Consider the following 17,240-nt stretch of genomic DNA (forward strand, 5'->3'; position numbering starts at 1 on the left):
CTGTATAGCTAGCCCTGATGTCCTGACCACTGCATCTTCATCGCTTTTGGTAGATAAATTAACTGCAGTACATGTCAGCCAGGCTCATCAACATGTAGCATATTCACAACAGTGAACACTCAACCTGAAGCTGTGTGGGAAGATACAGCAGAAAAGGGCATGTCATGGGTCAGAATCAAACAAGAAGAGTATTACAGCAAACCCTGTGCAGGACAATTAAGATAAACTCAAAAGTCAGTCATAGTTGTAGCAGGAGCAAGTAGAGACCTTAGAGAAAAGAGAGGTAAAGAAGGACTTTACTGACAACTTCAGCTTCTCCATGGCTTAATGAAAGGTGTAGAAGCTGCTCGCTAAGGAATAATCAATTGGAGAAATGAAAGAGGCAGCATAATTGGAGCAGGATGCACAAATGACTTTCAATAAACCACTCGTGAACGGGCTAGAGCCTTGCCCACCATTTAAGGAGCTGGCACAGGCTTTGCACAGCATTACTCCAGATCTAAGATGCTCTTTTGAAAGGCAAACACTTCCATATAAGCAATTTCTGAAAGACAGGGAATCGTTAAGCCCCTTATAAAACCACAGAGGCCAGGGCAGTAGCGTAGGCCTGGGCTTAACTTTGTTGCCTATCTCAAAAAAAAGAAAAAGTCAGAAACAGAAAAGACTGCCATCAACAAAAGAGACTCTCTAGACCAAATTCTAAAGGAAATAAGGAAAGGGTCTAGAAAAGGTTCATAAAATGAGTGAGAGAAAAGAGGTACTAGTCCACCAGGTGCTCTTATGGTCACATTGTATCAGAACCTGAAGAGGACATCCCCAATAGACTGCGAAGGCCATTTCCCACAGGTCAAAAGGAAGACCTGAAATAAAATCAACTTACCTGTGAAACTTGCTGCCAGACTATAGCACTGGCAGGAGTCAAAGGCAACTCTGATACTTAGGCAGAGAACCCAAATATCAACAGTTACTCTAAGAAGTATGGTGACAATCTAAATCTGTCACTGGACACAGCACACAGAGCAACAAGTAACAAAACGCCTTTTCCAGGTAGTCTATCTGGCTAGTGGGCTCTGTCACGGAGCTGCCAAAATCCCTCCTGAAAGCACCCTGACCAAGTCAGAGGATAACAACTCTGCAACGTGTTTACTCCCATTTCCACATACGACACGACCCAGGAAGTCAGACGGGTTTCAAAACAAAGCCCTTCTCTGCGAGGGAACGAAAGCCTCGTTACACCCAGCCCCTAGGGAGCCCGGGCATCCCTGGCCCGAGATCTTCGCGCCCACCCGCTGCTCCGCTTGGCTCTCAGCCTCATGGACACTTAGAACAGCACCACGCCGCCGTGGGCCCGCCACCTCCGCCTGCACGGGCAGCCGCGCCACGGCGAGCCACTCCAGGCAGCTCCCGGGGGAGGCAGCGGCACCATGCCCCGCGCCGCCCACCCGCTCAGGACGCCGCCGCCGCCTCCGGGCCGGGCCAGGCCGACCCGGAGCCCCGCAGAACGCCACCGCCGGAGCCGCGGGCAGGCAGGCGAGGCCGGGCCGGGGAGTCCACTGCGAAGCTCCCTGGTCCCGGCCCCGCCCGAGCCACCTCGGCGGCGCGCACTTACCGTGTCAGGCCCTTTGCTGCGGGGCCGCCGCCGCCGCCGCGGGCCGGGCAGGGCCTGGGCCAGCGCGGGACCGGTCGGGGCGGGGGCGGCGGGGGGAGGGGCGGGGAAGGGGAGGAGGGGACCGAAAAAAGGAGAAAAGGGGGGGGGGAGAAACAGAAAAAAAAGGGGGGGGGGAAGAAGCTGCGGGCCCCTCCCCCGGCGGGCGCGCGCGCACTGCGTCACCGCTCAGTGCGCGTAGCGTCACCTCACCGCGCCCACCGCGCTCCTCTCCCGCCTTGCTGCCCGTTGCCACGGGCAACCTGCCCGACGCGGCCGCTGCGTGGCGCCTCTTGCCAAGGGAGGTGGGGAGCGGCAGCGCCTCCTGGCGGCGCGGAGGGCATCGCGGCGAGGCGAGAGTACCTGCTCCCGAGGGGCGGAGTCAGCCTGTGGGTGCCTCCTTAAAGGGGAGGGCAGGGAAGAGGCCGCGGCGTGCGCCGAGCAGACGCTCTTAAAGGGGTGATGTGTGGCGGGCAGCAGCCGGCTGGAGAGTTACCGGCCTGGGGGTGGCGCAGCTGACTCTTGTGGGGCATATGTGACACATTAGGGCCCCCTCCGACTCCTGGGGGTCCCCACGTGACATATCAGGGCCGTGTGTTTCCTGGGGGTCACCACATGCTGCCCTGGGGACCCTCCCCTCTCCTGGAGATTCCCATTTGACACCCTGCCCCCCCAGCTCTTGGGGGCCCCCACATGACACCCCAGATCCCCCTGGCTCCCAGGTGCCTCCACGTGACACTCCCGAGCACCATCCTCTGGGCACCCACACAACACCCTGGGACCACACAGCACCTTCAGGACCCTTTGTCTAGCTGGGGTGGCCCCTGTGACGGCATGGGCCTGGCCCAGCCCCTGTCCCGGCAGCACCTTAGCCTGGTGCAGGGCCAGGGTGCCTGGTGCAGGCCCTCTTGGTGTGGTGCATCCCCAGCAATGCTCCAGGACACCTACAGTGGATCTGAAGCAGCAACCACTGGCTGATCCTGATTGGTGCGGAACCCCTTGGTGCTGCCCTTGGTCAGCCGTGGCACCTTGGGTGAGGGCCTGGCGGAGTGCGGCTGGACTGGGGCGCTGGCCGCCCAGGTCTACCTTAACCTCGGAGAGTGCCCTGGCTGCTCCCTGTGCAGCAAAGGCTCCTGCAGCACCACAGGGCGCTTATCTTGCCTGAGATCAGCCAATATTTGTGGTTGTAGAGGGAAAACAAGCCCTTCCGGGCTCTCTGTTCCCCACTCCAGCCACACTGCCAGTCTGCTGTGGCTCACTGCTCTTCCAGCTCCAGCTGTGCTGTCCCGATTTGACTTTGGCTTATCAGTCAGTTCAAGGAAATCCACTCGCTGGGACCCCCGCTGGGACCAGCACCAGCACGGGAAATGACAGCTGCTACAGCTCTCCTGCTCCTGAGCCTCCTGACGACGGCAGCGCCCGGAGGTGCCTGGTGCCCAACCTGCAGCCTGGAGGCCCTGGCCCCCAGCGCGCAGCGGGATGCCCTCATTGCCCTGGCGAAGCAGAACATCCTTTCCAAGCTCCATTTGCAGGAGAGGCCCAGCATCACTCAGCCCATGTCCCGGAGAGCCCTGCTGACAGCGCTGCGCAGAACACGTGCCCGGCACCCTGAGCACACCACCTCCCCAGCAATGCCCCCTGACACCGGCACCCAGCGGTATGAGATCCTGAGCTTTGCCGAGTCAGGTCTGTGCAGATCATGGGCCCGCAGGCATGGTGGGACAGGACAGGACGAGATGATCCCTGGGCAGGAGGAGGGCATGGTGGCCAGGAAGGTCTTGCTGAGGGTGGGGGCGGGGGGGAAGTGAGGAGGAGAGGGTATGAGAAACTGCCCCTAGCGGCCACCCCCAGCCCCTGGGACAAGACTCATTTATGTTGCAGGGGACCCATAGTGGCACAGGGTTGGGTGTGGGAGCAGTGGTGAGCTACCATGTTACACAAGCGTACTTTTGTTGGAGACTCCCCACTCACACTGAAGGGATGGGTCAGGTGTCCATGTTGATCTATCTGTGATTTTAAGACCAGATTCAGCTTGCAGTCTCTGAAGTTGTGTCCCCAAAGCCCACTTGCTCCCTGCTGCTGGGACATGTCCCCACTTCCTACCCAAAATGGTGAGCACCCCCAAACCAGCTGTGTTCCTGGGAGGAGAGGGCTTCCCGAAACATACTGAGGGATCCTTACAAGTATCATTGGAAAAACAGGGTTCTGTTCCCCTCACTTCTCCCAGGCAAATGCAACTTTATTCAGAAAGAAGCTAAACAGCCACTCCACACCACAGTACATCCTTCTGCACTGTCACTTTACCTTGTCTAAACTGCTGCTTGGTGAGGTGTGGGGGACACAGATTCCCCTTGTAGGCCCTTGTGAGGTTTGTAAAACTGCTGGGGAATGAGGAGGGCTTGCTGTGTCCTTGGAGACTTCTGAGAATGATGCTGCTCTGAAGTACATTGTGTTCCCACACATGAGGACAATGTGGAGTTGTCTTCTGGCTCAGTGGAGTGTTTGCTGGAAACAGAGAAGCAGGCATGAGGCATGGGGCTGAGCCCACCCTCTCGCCCTGCTGCACTGTGCCAGATAGCGGAGGAAGAGGTCTATGTGCACACATACAGAGCTACGCCACAGGGCCCAGTGCTGCTGTCCCAGGAGGAGAGGTGACCCTGCCTGCCCCAAAACACAACTGGGCTAGGATGAGACATCATGGCGCAATGTCATGCAGTTATTCCAGCCATGGAAAGCAGAGGGGGTCCTGGTGGTATAAATAAATGTGACGGCCTTAAATCCAGGGCTAGTTTATGAAGCCAGATAACCTGCCCCAAAATCTTCCAGCAGCTTCCCTGACAAGGGTAAAATTAGGGCAGAGAAGGTGGATCTGAGCTGGTTGCTAGAGTTAAGAATGAGGTCCAGAGGCAGCTGCTTTACAGTGGAGCAAGAAGAAAAAGCAGCAGCAGTGCAAGGAGGCAGAAGGCAAATAGCTCATCCAGACTCCTGTGTCCTGCTCCCTGGTTTAGATAGGCCCCCTCTTTGCTTGGACACTTGAGCCCCCAGGCTGGGGAAGTCTTCTCCCCTCAGCTTTTGACACTGCTCCCTGTTCTGTTCACAGGATCCTCCACTCCCAGCAGAATTCACCTGCATTTCCGCTTCACTCAGGAGCTAGGCAGAAGCATCGAGATACTGCAAGCCAGCCTATACTTCTTCTGTGCATCCCCTGGCCCTGGGACACACCAGGTCACTGTGAAATTATTGCAGCCTGACCTGACTGGGCCAAACATGACCATGGTCAGTAAGACATGGCTGGAGGTGCAGAGGGCTGGCTGGGCCACACTGGATGTGAGACAGGCTGTCCAGAGCCTTTTCAGCAAAGGGATGCAGAGGCTCACTGTGGAGCTGGAGATGGCAGAGGACTTGGGGTCTCCTCTCCTGGCTGGCCAGAGTGATTCCCACTGGCCATTTGTGGCAGCTCAGGCCCAGACCAGGACACCACATCGGGTCCAGCGACGTGGCATTGACTGTAGCGGAGACTCACAGATGTGTTGCCGGAAGGAATTCTTTGTGGACTTCAAAGAGATTGGCTGGGAGGACTGGATCATCCAGCCAGAGGGATATCACATGAACTACTGTGCTGGGCTCTGCCCTCTCCATATGGCTGGTATCCCTGGCCTTGCTGCCTCCTTCCATACAGCTGTCCTCAACCTCATCAAAGCCAACAATGCTGATGCTGCCATGGACTCCTGTTGTGTGCCCACAAAACGTCGCCCCCTCTCCCTGCTCTACTATGACAGGGACAGTAACATTGTCAAGACTGACATCCCTGACATGATTGTTGATGCCTGTGGCTGTACCTAACCTGCTACCTGAAGAAGCAGGACGGCAGGACCTGCATTGAGCAGGGGTCCCCTCCTCCCCAGTCCCTCTCCAGCAGTGGGAGACCTGGAGAGCTGCTGAAGGATGAGAACTCTGCCACGGTGTTTTATCCTCCCAAGACTGAAGCATCAAGGTGATGCTGAACCTACAAGTCTCCTCCTGACCTCCTACACAGCTCTTTTACCTCTTCAGATCTGCCCAGGGATTCCTCTCTACTCCCAGACCACCAGCCCAAGAACTGTTCCTGTTTGAAAACAGCCCCTTCTGCCTGCAAGGCTCTACAAAAACCATGTAGCTAGTTGGTTCAGAGCAACCTCTGCCCTCCCCAGTGCTGATCCTGTGGCCAAGGCCATGGTACAGCCCTTGGTGCTGCAACACGAACATGTGCTTCTCAGGGAACGTGTCCCAACCCTGGCCAGTGGGGCCAGGCTGCCAGGGAAGACAAGAACCTGAGAACAAACTGGGGGCTAGCTATGTCAGAGTAGAGAGAGCCAGCCACAGGCCCCATTCCTCAACTGGACTTGAGGTTGGAGAGAGTGAGGAAGGGGGAATTGATCCCCATGGTAGAGAAGTGCCTCCCTCTCCAAGCATCCCAGCTTCCTGCTATTAAATAAAAGAGTCCCAGAGTCAATGTGTGCATATGTGTGTGCACGTGTGTGCCCAACATTAGCCAGCATGTTCTTTCCCCATCCCCAAAGTGCAAGGTGCTAGATATGCCCTAGCACAAACAACCCCAAGACAGCACAGAACTGACCCATTCCCCTTTCCCTCTCCCCTCACTCAGCCTGGGCTGAGCGCCTTTGGGGGGACTGCACCAGCAGTCGCTGGGGCTCTCTGGGGCTTGCAAAAGCACCTGGGAACACGGATGCTGCAGAAGAAGGGGATGTGGACTAGGTTGCTTGGGAGCCTACTCAGAGACAGCAAGATTGGCGGGATGTAGGGAGATTTTTCCCTGTGCCCAACTCTGGCATGCACAGTTCTCCTCTAGCCCATCGGCAGGGCTAGATATCCACCAGCCCCTGAAGACTGCAAATCGTCTGACCACCCACTGCTGTCACACTCTGCCCTTTTGCTGTCTTCCCCAGGGAGGCAGAGCCCCCAGCTTGTCTTGACCAGAGCTAGGGCATGGGAGTGAAGCCTCAGCCATGGGGTGTTTGTAATTCCTCTTAGGGAAGGTACCATTCCTTGGCTGGGCCAGGTTTTCCATTCCACCAAAACCATCTGTATGTGGCCATTTTTGCCCCAGTTTAGGACAAAAACGATCAACCCTTCTCCCTTTTAAAGTGGCCAGTGACTCCCAGGCTAGACTGCCAAAGCTGCAGGGCCCACAGTGCTGCCTTTGCCCATCGCGCTCACCTTTGCCCACGACCCAACAGCATCTCTCTTGCTGGGGCACTACTAGCATGTCTCTGTCCTGGGGCCAGCAACAGAGCAACTGCCCCCTTCCCCGCCTTGCCAGCCTGGCAAAGCAGGATGTGTCCATGCCGTGAGAGCTGGGGACAAAGGACAGCTCTGACACATCAGCTCCATTATGTAATCCTGTGTTCAGGTTTCTCCACTGCTTCACACGTGTCCCTCATGTGAGGACCAAGAGAACAGTAAGGGGTTCTGGCACTGGGAGAGGGCAGCTGATGATGGGAGCTCCTGGAGGTGGTTGGGGCTGCAAGTAGCTCTGGGAGGTGGAGCAGGAACAGGGGTGACATTGCCCCAGAGGAGCTGCATTCTCTTGAGGAGGGACGGAGCCACCACGAGCAGTGAAAAGCATTCACCTATGTTGCGTCAGGGGCAGGCACTCCTGCAGAACCCTGCCAGGGTGGAGGACCCACATCACCCCACCAGGACCAGCAGCCACCATGCCAGGAGTGGGGTCTCCTGGCCCCAGTGCCTGAAGGACTCAACCCCAAAGGGTTCCCCCTGGCCCAAGTGCTGCCCAGGCAAGGTGGAAGACTTAGCGATCAATACTGTCTGGGTCTCAAGGCCACTTGCACAAGACCAAAGAGAGTTTGGTGTTTGTTTATTTTATTTTTTCCCCCTTCCTTTTCCAATGCCTCTTTTTACTGTCTGTATTTATTCAACAAACAACTTTCCTGGGGCCAGCACACAGCTCTCGAGGCAGCAGCAGAAAGGGGCCAAGGGAGGGGGTAGGAGGAGCTACTGGCATGTGCTGAGGGTGCCCTGCCTGAAACTATGCCCTCAGCACCCACTCTCTGAGTTTTGCTCTGCCCTTTGCCAGCGGCATGCGTGCTCTCTGGGCACAACTCAGCACGTGGTGGGGTTGGCTGCAGGAACACAGCTGCCTGCTGGGGATGGAGCATCTGCCAGTGCAGACCTCCCTGCACCTATGAGTTTTCCCCATTGCTGCCTGCCCTTGCCTGGGATGCCACACGGCTGGCCCCGGTACCACTGGGCAGATGTAGCTCAGGCAACATGAGGAGCTAGTCGACTCATGTCCTGTCGGCTCAGGGCCATGCCACTGAGCACCATCCCTCTCTCTGGGAGGTTGGGGCCACTTCAATGTGCCAGGCAATGCACATTGTCCTGGGGATATGCCCACCACCAGAAAACATATTTGCTCAAGTGCCTTCAAGCAACAGACGCCCGAGACCAACAGGACCCAGGGCCCCACACCATGAACTCTCCATGTATGCAGTTTGTCCAACTGCAGCAGGAAATAGGACATTCCACAGCTCCTGTCCCGCTTGCAGAAAGGGGCAGGGACCACCAAGGCTGGTGATCAAGCAGTAGCAGCTTAGCCCAGGGAAAAGCCCAGGCAAAGGAAGGGGGCACTTAGCAGCAGGGTCCCAGGAAGCCAGGCACAGCTGGTCCCCTGGCCCTCTCCCTGTCAGCCAGCCTTCCTGCTCTGCTAAAGATGCCTTGATGTGAGCATGAGTGAAAAGTGCTAAGCCAGGTTCTTCTGGGATCAGGCTAGAAACCCTGAGAGCAGTAGGGTGCCCTGACCTGATGCTGTTTCCTGGCAGCCACCATCCCTCCATGGCTCTTACAGGGCCCCTTCTCCCTGTTCTGTGACAGCATACTTCTCCTGGAGGACCCTGCTCAGGCAGCAGGCTTTGGAGGGGATGATCTCAGGTGGCTATGCCCAGGCCACAAGACATTGCCTTGCTTGCCCACTGCTCCTGAGGGGCTTGTCTAGTGGGTGAACCCATTCCTCTCAGCCACCCCACTGCCCAGGCCAGGGGCAGGAGATGCCATGCAGACAGTACTGACCTGTCATGGGCTCTGTGCCCTTGGGCTGTGCCAGGTCAGGTGCAGAGGGGAATGTGGGGCTTCTCAGGGTGCTGACCCCTCTGACTCCAATCTGGGAGGGGACGGGGGTGTGCAGCTGCTGCCAGTGGCTCCTGGAAGGACCCTTGCCAGTATCAACAGACCCTGAAGCAAAGGTCCAAGCGCTCATTGTGCCAGCAGGTGTCTCTTGGCAAAGCCAGGCTCACAAGGGAGGAGTGGGAATTCCTGAAAGGCTCTGATGTTGCCTTGAAAAGGGCTAATTTTTAATTTTCTCTTCTGCAGGCAGTCTCCAACCTGTAGCCTCCGGCTTTGGAGGCCCCAGGCAATACCTCGGGCTGGGGCTTCGCTGGTGCAGGGCGTCGTTTGCCCACGGCCAGGCTTGGTCCAGCGCAGCGCCCGCGAACAGGTGCGGGCGCTCCCTCGGCCCAGCTCCGGGAGCTCCTGCCGCGCTCGGGGCACCTCCGCGTCGCCGGGTGGCGCCCACGGGCCGCGAGAGGCGCCACCGTCGGGGCCAGACTGGGGCCGCTGCCCCGCGGTGGTGGCTGGTGCACTGCCTTGTGCCGCCGGCCGCTGCCCCGGGCATCTCCTCTGGCCTGCAGCTTCTGGCACCGGCTGCAGGAAAAAGGGGCCTGCAGGACAGAAGCCCCTTCCAGAGCCTAGTCAGTGCCTGGGTGAGGGGCACAGCTGGTTTTAGTGCTTTCATGGCTGGAAGCAGTACCCAGCTGCTGGGCAGAGCTGCATGAGAACAGATACGCCAGCAGACCCCATGCTCAGATGCTGGTGCATGAGTTTTTTGGGGGTCCCTGCTTACCCTGGGCCTTTAGCACTGCTAGATGGGTTCATCATGTGCTGCTCCTGCCCAACAGGACACAAGGTTAGAGGCCCAAAAGCCATGTGTGCAGCGAGTGCTGGGCCTGGGGGGACCTGGGGGGTATTTTGGTCAGGCTGGTCCCTGGGCTTTGCTTTCTGGGAACTGCTTAATCAACAACACCGTTACGCAATGGGTGCAAGAACCGCTCACAGTTCTGCACTGACCCCTGGCCTAGATCTGTTGGCCAGGGTATGGGGGGCAGGTGGACTGGATGCTCTCGCTCAGCTGGGGGTGAAATGGGGGCTCACGGGGGTACCTGCATGGTGCTGGCCAGTCCTCAGAGGTTATGGCAGATCCCAGGCATTTAATTCTTTCAGGAGACCCTGCTCTCCAACTGGAAAGGAGAGCCAGGTGGAGTGTAATTCACTCTCTTTGCCCCAAATCTTTGTTTCTTCTGTCATGCTATGCCCCAGCCATGACTCTGCAGAGCTAGCAGGGAAGGAGAAATTCAGCAAGGTGATATGCCTCAGTTTCCCTTTCCTGTGTGCATAGAGCTGTGGCATGGTTGCTGGGAGGTAGAACTAACACAGAGCCTTTAACAGTCCCTGGTTCCTTGCCACCTGTTTGGAACCAGGGCCAGTGCTGCTCTGCATGCCAACTATGAATTGCCTCAATCTCCTACATGTGGGAAGAGCATCAGATACAGGGACCTGGCCCCTTCCACAGGGGGAAGGCAGGAGCACCCCTACCTTGTGGGGAATTTAACCTGCCCAGAGAGCCAGGAAGAAAGTGCTCCAGTCACTAGCATGGTAACATGAAATAAAAGACAGGGGAATGTGTGTGAGGTGCTTGTGAGAGCATGTCCACAAACTGACCAATGTGTCCAAAAGTGTGGGGGGGGGGACTAAGAATATTTTTGCAAGGGAGCATGCAGGTGCATGCATACCACTGAGCATCTGTGGAAGTGCATGCACGCTGCAGGAGCACACAAATACACAAGCAAGCACATTTGCGGGCATACACATGCATCCAGACATCGGGGGGGGGGGGTGTCTTACTTGTTGGCATGCATGTTTTGCATGTGAGCATGAGTTAAAATGTCCCTGTGTGTGCAGGGATGCATGAGCATGCACACCGCCAGTGCACCCGTGCCAGAGCCTGGGAGGAAGCACCATCTGCACAGCCTTGCTGGGGCACAGGCAGCACTGTCTACCTGCTGCCTGCAGCCAGAGCTCACAGGCCCCGTGGGAGCTGTGCTTCTGGGCCAGGTTGTGCCCACTCTTTCCTCCCTGTTGACATTCCTGGGCTATTCTGGGAGCTGCCAGCAGGCCCAGCCAGCTGAGGACTTTGCCCCTTGCACTATGGTTGCATCATCCCTGGTAGGTGCTTTTTCCCAGACAGCCCATTTTGTTTACCTGTCACCTCTGCTTGACCAGGGGCAGGGGCTCTGTATGGTCGAGACCTTGAAGTCAGTGCCACATGGCACAATGGGCATGGGACAGGGCTCATGGGCCAGCTGGGTGTCAGGCTCCTGCTACATTCTGTGGGGTTCCTGCTCTGGCACAAGGGTGTTGGGCTCTTCCACTACCCCAGCAAAGTGGCACTTCGCACCACCTCTGGGAGTTTTCCACAGCACCCTGCTCTGCACTCAGGCTGTGCCCCGGTATGAGCACAGTATCTGGGGCTAAGACTCTGAAGAACTTCTTCAGGTTGCTGTGACACTGCCTCTTGACAAGCTCTCAGTACAGGTAAACACCCATCTTAATTTGGGGGAGAAGAGCATGCCTTTCCTGGCCCTACCCAGTTCAGTTCTGAGATGGGGCTGGATCAGGCAGTCCCAAGGGGTAGTTTGAGATCCCCAAACTCATCACATGCAAGAGGTGACAAAAGCCCAGAGATGTGAACAGTCACCAGGGAGCTGCAGAGGTCATTCTGGGCCTTTAGCACTGCTAGATGAGGAACAGCTCCTCCCCCTCTGCCCCAGCCCAGTGCCGGGTCCCCTGTCAGCGAGAAACTGGAACCTTCCTGGTGTAATGACCGGGGAGCAGTGCACAGGCTTGGGGGGGCAGTGAGGGGACAGGACCGGGGCAGGTCCATAGGCTCACGGCAGGCAGGTGGGCCAGGCTCCATCCCCTGGGCTGCTCTGGGACCCATCCTCCCCCACCTGGGCAGGATTTGTCGCAGGCCCCGCTCCCTGCAGCTTTGGGGCCCTGCAGAAGAGTTCAGTGTCCCGCTCCCCCCAGCTCAGCTATGGGCATGGTGAGGGTGTCCCAGCAGACTCGCCTGTACCTCCCACACAGGACTCCAGGGCGAGCCGCAGGCACACAGCGCCTGTGTGCACACTCGTGTGCAGATCCCGAGGGCGCAGTGCGGGATGGGGCGGGAGGCAGAGCACCAGCCCCCTCGGACCTCCTGCCTGGGGTCCCCCCGCGCGGGACCCGATAGCCTCGCACGGGGCCACGAACGAGCGGTGGCGCCCCAGTACTCCCAACGCCCCCTTCCCGTGGGAAGGCAAGGCGCCCTCCACCGCCCGCCCCCGCCGCGGGGGGGCTAATCCCGGTAATCCCCCGCCCCGGCCGCGGCCCGACGGGACGGGCAGGTGAGCCGGCCAATGGCGGGGGGGGCACCGGGCCCGCCCCCGGCCGCAGGTGCCCAAAGCGGGCAGGAGGCGCCGCGCTACTCCTGGTCCCGTCCGGGTCCGTCCCGTCGGTGCTGATGGCGGCGCGAGGCGCGGGACTGTGGCTGCTGCTGCTGGCGGTGGTGCTGTGCGCGGCGGCGGAGCCGCGGTGCCCGTCGTGCGCCGCTGGCGCAGAGCGGAGGCTGCTGGAGGAGGCGGCCAAGAGGCAGCTGCTGGAGAAGCTTCGGCTTCGCGAGCGGCCGCGGCTCGCCCACGCCGTGCCCCGCGCCGCCGTGGCTCGCGCCCTGCGGCGGCTGCAGGCGGCCGGCGCCCGCCGCGGCCCCGACGATGATGAGCGGGGCTACGAGATCATCAGCTTTGCGGAGCCAGGTGGGTGTGGGGTTCCCCGGGGAGCGGGGCCGGGCAGGGCGGTGCCTGTTGCCGGGGTGGTTCTGCGAGCTCCTGCTGGGTTGGGACCAGTCGTGGAGAAGGGTCCTCTGGGCTTGTAGAGACCCCCAGGGATATGTACTGCCTTCACCTCGGGGCACTACAGTCCTGCTCGTGCTGGAAACTGGCCATCTGCCCCCTCGCAGTGGAGTGAGGGTACTGGGAGCTGTTCAGCTTGTAATTAAATCATTACATAGTGCACCTGCTGCACTCTAGTGACCTCCGTGTCTGGCTGATGCGGCAGGCTCAGACACAGGGGAAGGGGACATGGTCCTCCCGTTGGGCTCCCATCCTCCTGCATGGGCTAATCAGGCTCCTGCATTCCAAGTGCTGCTGCTCCTCTCCCCTTTCTGAAGAACAAGGGAACCCAGGGTGCTCAGGGCTTCTTGTAGTGGGATAGGGGATGCATGGACCAGCTCTATGGGAGGCTGGAAGTGCCCTCCAGTGCTATCCTCTGTAGAGCAGGGAACAGGCCAGGTGAGAGGAGGGGCTTCCTGCCCTTTTGGTGTCCCTTCTGTCAGCTGGGGGGAGCAGCTGCCCTGTGGGGGCAGGCTGGGGGTCCCAGAGAAGGAAGGAATTGGTGAGTCTATCCTGAGAAGCAGCTGGAGAGGATTGACCCCTGCAGCACTTGCCTCCTCACCCCTCTCTCCCCTCAGAGCCTGTGTCTCCCTCCGGTATGAGGCTGCAGTTCCAGTTCAGTCGTACACAGGACCAGGACATTCACGTTCTGCAGGCCCAGCTCTGGCTCTACCTTCGAGTTCCCCGAGACAGGGCAGCCAATCTCACCCTGAGCATCTTTCTTGCTGATGGGGAAGGTGACTCAGCCAGGGGTAATCGCACGCTGCTGAGCGAGAGGCGACTGAACGCCAAGGGCAGTGGCTGGCATTCCTTCTCCCTCATGCCTGCCCTGCAGAGCTTCTTTGGGGGAGAGCACAGGACCCTGTGGTTGGAGCTGGAAAGCCTTGGGGACAGGGGCAATAATGTGGCTGTGGTCAATGCCAGCCGGTCCCACCAGCCTTTTCTCGTGGCTGAGGCAAAGGTGAAGGAGCCTGGACACCGTGTGGCCAAGCGCAGCCTCCGCTGCAGCCAAAACTCCAACCTCTGCTGCCGTAAGGACTACTATGTGGATTTCCGTGACATTGGCTGGAATGACTGGATCATTAAGCCTGAGGGCTATCAGATAAACTACTGTGTGGGCCAGTGCCCTCTGCATGTGGCAGGCAGCCCTGGGATGGCCTCTTCCTTCCATACAGCTGTCTTCAACCTTGTCAAAGCTAACAACATCCAAGCGTCCGGGCACTCTTGCTGTGTGCCCACACGACGCCAGCCACTCTCTGTCCTCTACTTTGACCGTAACAGCAACATTGTCAAGACTGACATTCCTGACATGATTGTTGATGCCTGTGGCTGTAGCTAGGGATGGGACCCCTCTGCCTCCTCCAGGACTGGCTCTCTGGGCATTGGGGGTTGGGGAGAAGTGTCTCCCTTGAGCTGGAATCAGACTGTGGTGTGATGGACCCATTTGGGAAGCTTGGGGGGAGGTGGTCTCTCTCTCTCTCTCTCTCTCTCTCTCTCTCTCTCTTTTTTTTTTTTTTTTTTTTTTTAACACTGTCTTTTGTGGAGAGCTCCCCAGGTCAGGGGGCTGCAGGAACATGTGAGCCAGAGCAAGACCATGTTACACTGCCTGGGTCTGAGCTGTGGGTGGCTCTGGGGCACCTCTGTCCCAATGGCAGCATTCCTGGGGTGTGGAGCTGACCCCACACTTCTGGGGGAAGCATCTCCCTCTGTGCATGAACCAGAGCTCAGGGGGCAAGGGGGTCCTGCCTCACTCATGATCAGGGTGTCTGGCAGCATCTTGGGACCCAGCCTCCTTAGAAGTGGAATGGGGTGGGGAAAAGGGTTTGTTTCCTTCAAGCAGGACTAGGAGGAAGGCAAAAAGCAGTCCTGCTTTTTTCCCCCCTACTCCAACAAATCTTCTTGCAGCAAATTTGGACTAGTGTGGGGGACAGATAGAGTGAGGCACAAATACCAGATCTGAAAGATGAGGATGGAGAGGAATCTGTCAGGAATCCCAAAACCACAGTGACTAGACCTAGTCCTTGCTCCCAGGAGGACATATAACTATGAAGGATGGTCTTGCTTCCTGTTCAGGTTCCCTCATATACCCTCTTTCATTCTTGGAGATTTGTGCTCTTCTTTCATGCACCCCCTCAGGCTTCTTCCAACACAGTGCCTCCTCACAAGAAGGCTGGAGTCAGAATTTGCCTGTAAGGCTATATTAAAGGTGCAATTTTATTTGCAACTTCAGTTTTGCAACTATTGCTATTTTATTGAGGAGGTTTCTGCAGCTGTTGGGACTCCCTGGTGCTCCATCCTGTCTACCTATCTGTCTACTGAAGATCCCACTCTGCCTTTGCCTTCCTGGTACTTGTAAATGCAATGCACCTGTATGGACTGTGTTTTTAACTTATTTTAATACTTTGGTGCAGTTTCCCCAATAAATGGATGGAAATAAACCATCCAGGCTCTGACTGCTTTCTCCTGGCATCGCCTTCATGAAGGGGGTGGGGGAAATGGTCCCACTTGGCCAGAAGGTCCTACCCCTGGCCCTGGGCTTGCCCTGCCTCTGTCTGTTAGGCTTTGGGGCTAGAACAGCACAGGGGCTGCAAGCAGCTGGCACCTGTGGGCAGCACAGCTCTGCTGGGGGGGGGGGTGAGGGGATCTGTGAGGCCTTTTGCTGCTCCCCAAATGCCATAGGGTGTAGTGCATTGAGCCCTGTGCAAGCAAGGCTGTTGGGGGGGGGGGGGGGCTCCTCCACACATGTGCCTGGTGGTGGGAGACCTGGGGACAGGGCAGGGGCTAGGAAGTGAGCAGCAGCTTGGGCAGCTGAGCGCATGGACACCAAAGGAGCAGTTTCCTAGTGAACTGGGTACTATGGGAGGGCATAGCCTGGTCTGAAGGGGCTGTTTGTGACCTGGCTCAGCCCTAAGAGGAGCACAAACTGGCACAGCTCTTGGAACACTGACCCCAAATGACAAGCCACTGCCACCCCCAAATCCTGTGAACCCACTGCAAATGCCAGCAACCCCCCCCTCCAGGCATCCCCCTGACCTCTCCAACTCTACACCCCCACACCTTGTAAAGTGAACCCAATCTCAGCCCCATAGTGGCCAGTCCCAGAGTCTGATGACAGTGTACTGAGGGGTGACAGGGAATTGCCTGAGTATGTGTGTGTGGGGGGCAATGCCACCTGCTCATCCCTCCAGGATCCCACATGGCCAGCCTGGGGCCTTGTTGCGCAAACACCCGCTCAAAGCTCAGCTAGGGGCTGCTTTATCTGGGGACAAACCCACTTGCTATCCCAGCTTGGCCCTGTGCTGCACCCTGAAGCGGACAAAGGGCAGCTTTCATCAGCCAGCCGCAGCAGGCACCCCCCCCCCCCCCAGCTCGGGGTGGGGGGGACATGGCCACAGTCTGTGTTCCTCCAAATAGCTCCATTAGTGGGGAAAATCTGCCTACACCTGCAGGATGCTCCTGCCTTCTGGGCTTACCTGCAGCCATCGCATGTTTTGCTGACATGACAGGGGACCTTGCAGATGTCCGTGACACCCACGAGTGTGTGCTGCCACACATGTGCCAAGAGAGGCAGGCATGCAGCTCGCACAAGTGCATGGAGATCATGTACAAAAATGTCATGGTCTCCCAGCTCCCTCTCTGTATCAGTGCTGTTGTTCTAGTTAGCGTGATCAACAGGTGGGACCTCCTGCAAATATTCCAAATGCCCTCTCTTTTCCTTTGCTAGCAACCCAGTGCCATCCCTGTGGCAGTAAGCATGGGAAGGGGGCTGTCCACATATGTATGCATGGCACGCTGACTCATTGACACACTGACACACTGACCTGCCAGCCTAGAGGCAGCACTCTGAGCAGGCTGGTGGTACTGTTAAGTCTTTAATCTGCAGGATCACCTGGCCCTGCTCTGAGCTGCTTTAACTTTCTTAAGCAGGAGGCCAAGATTAACTGTGGGGGTAGGGGGATGTGGTCGGGCTGGGGACTGGTGCACTGCCCATGCGCTATTTCCACCTGGGAGGCTCAAAGCCCAGGCAAGGCTGACCTGGCCTGGGTGGTTGTGTGTATCACCCTTGGGAAGCAGTGGCTGGCTCTGGGGTGCTCCCAAGATGTTGGAGGTGTAGGAGGGCACGGCTGGCCCCAGGCAGAGCCCAGGGCTGGGGTGGGCCTTTCTTAACAGCTTGGCCGGGGTCACACTCGGCTCAGGAGTAAATCTGTGCTGAGCTGCTTATGCATGTTACAAAACTTGTGTGCAGGCAAACCCTCTCACCTGCACCCACTGCCTTGGCTCTGCCTCAGGGCTGATGCCATGGGGCGGAATTGCACTGCAGCAATCTGGGGCACCTCAGGCACCCAGCTGGTGAGTCCACTTTCAAATCAGAGAAAGGGAGGTTGTGCAGGCATCACTACTGCTGCTTAGTTCTGGGGCCTCCCTGAGGAACAGAGATAGCCCCTGCTTGCCCCTTGTTGGCTCATGCTGGCATGACCAGCAGAAGAAGGAGATGCTCCCAGGCCAGGACAGGGGGAAGGGAATCTGAGGCAAGGAGT

The 17,240-nt window shown here is 58.0% G+C and overlaps 3 protein-coding genes across 7 annotated transcripts in view; 2 read left to right on the forward strand and 1 right to left on the reverse strand.

Annotated features, from left to right (window-relative positions):
- The window catches only part of R3HDM2 (R3H domain containing 2), a 69,381-nt gene extending 67,687 nt beyond the window's left edge, over positions 1 to 1,694 (reverse strand). For 3 of the 5 annotated variants that reach the window (XM_062597123.1, XM_062597126.1, XM_062597117.1), the window contains exon 1: positions 1,443 to 1,464. The gene's annotated coding sequence lies outside the window, so the exon portion shown is untranslated. Of the gene's footprint in view, positions 1 to 1,442; positions 1,465 to 1,609 lie in introns of those variants that run through there. The other 2 variants (XM_062597118.1, XM_062597120.1) reach the window with 2 other exon arrangements.
- A 1,318-nt stretch (positions 1,695 to 3,012) lies between these two features.
- LOC134152074 (inhibin beta C chain-like) lies at positions 3,013 to 5,671 on the forward strand. The gene is made up of 2 exons (XM_062597115.1): positions 3,013 to 3,331; positions 4,746 to 5,671. Exons 1-2 carry the CDS (start codon positions 3,013 to 3,015, stop codon positions 5,486 to 5,488), a joined length of 1,062 nt encoding a protein of 353 aa, XP_062453099.1. The 3' UTR covers positions 5,489 to 5,671.
- A 6,604-nt stretch (positions 5,672 to 12,275) lies between these two features.
- On the forward strand, positions 12,276 to 14,041 carry LOC134152257 (inhibin beta C chain-like). Its single transcript, XM_062597471.1, has 2 exons — positions 12,276 to 12,567; positions 13,281 to 14,041. Exons 1-2 carry the CDS (start codon positions 12,276 to 12,278, stop codon positions 14,039 to 14,041), a joined length of 1,053 nt encoding a protein of 350 aa, XP_062453455.1.
- Positions 14,042 to 17,240: the final 3,199 nt, after the last annotated feature.

This window comes from Rhea pennata, chromosome 29 (genome assembly GCF_028389875.1).
Source record: "Rhea pennata isolate bPtePen1 chromosome 29, bPtePen1.pri, whole genome shotgun sequence".
NCBI lineage: Eukaryota > Metazoa > Chordata > Aves > Rheiformes > Rheidae > Rhea > Rhea pennata.

Excerpts from the sequence above, each read along its gene's own strand:
- LOC134152257 (XM_062597471.1), top strand. The coding sequence starts at position 12,276 with ATGGCGGCGCGAGGCGCGGGACTGTGGCTGCTGCTGCTGGCGGTGGTG. Across the intron at positions 12,568-13,280 it reads CATCAGCTTTGCGGAGCCAG|AGCCTGTGTCTCCCTCCGGT; the intron begins GTGGGTGTGGGG and ends CTCTCCCCTCAG.
- LOC134152074 (XM_062597115.1), top strand. The coding sequence starts at position 3,013 with ATGACAGCTGCTACAGCTCTCCTGCTCCTGAGCCTCCTGACGACGGCA. Across the intron at positions 3,332-4,745 it reads CCTGAGCTTTGCCGAGTCAG|GATCCTCCACTCCCAGCAGA; the intron begins GTCTGTGCAGAT and ends TTCTGTTCACAG.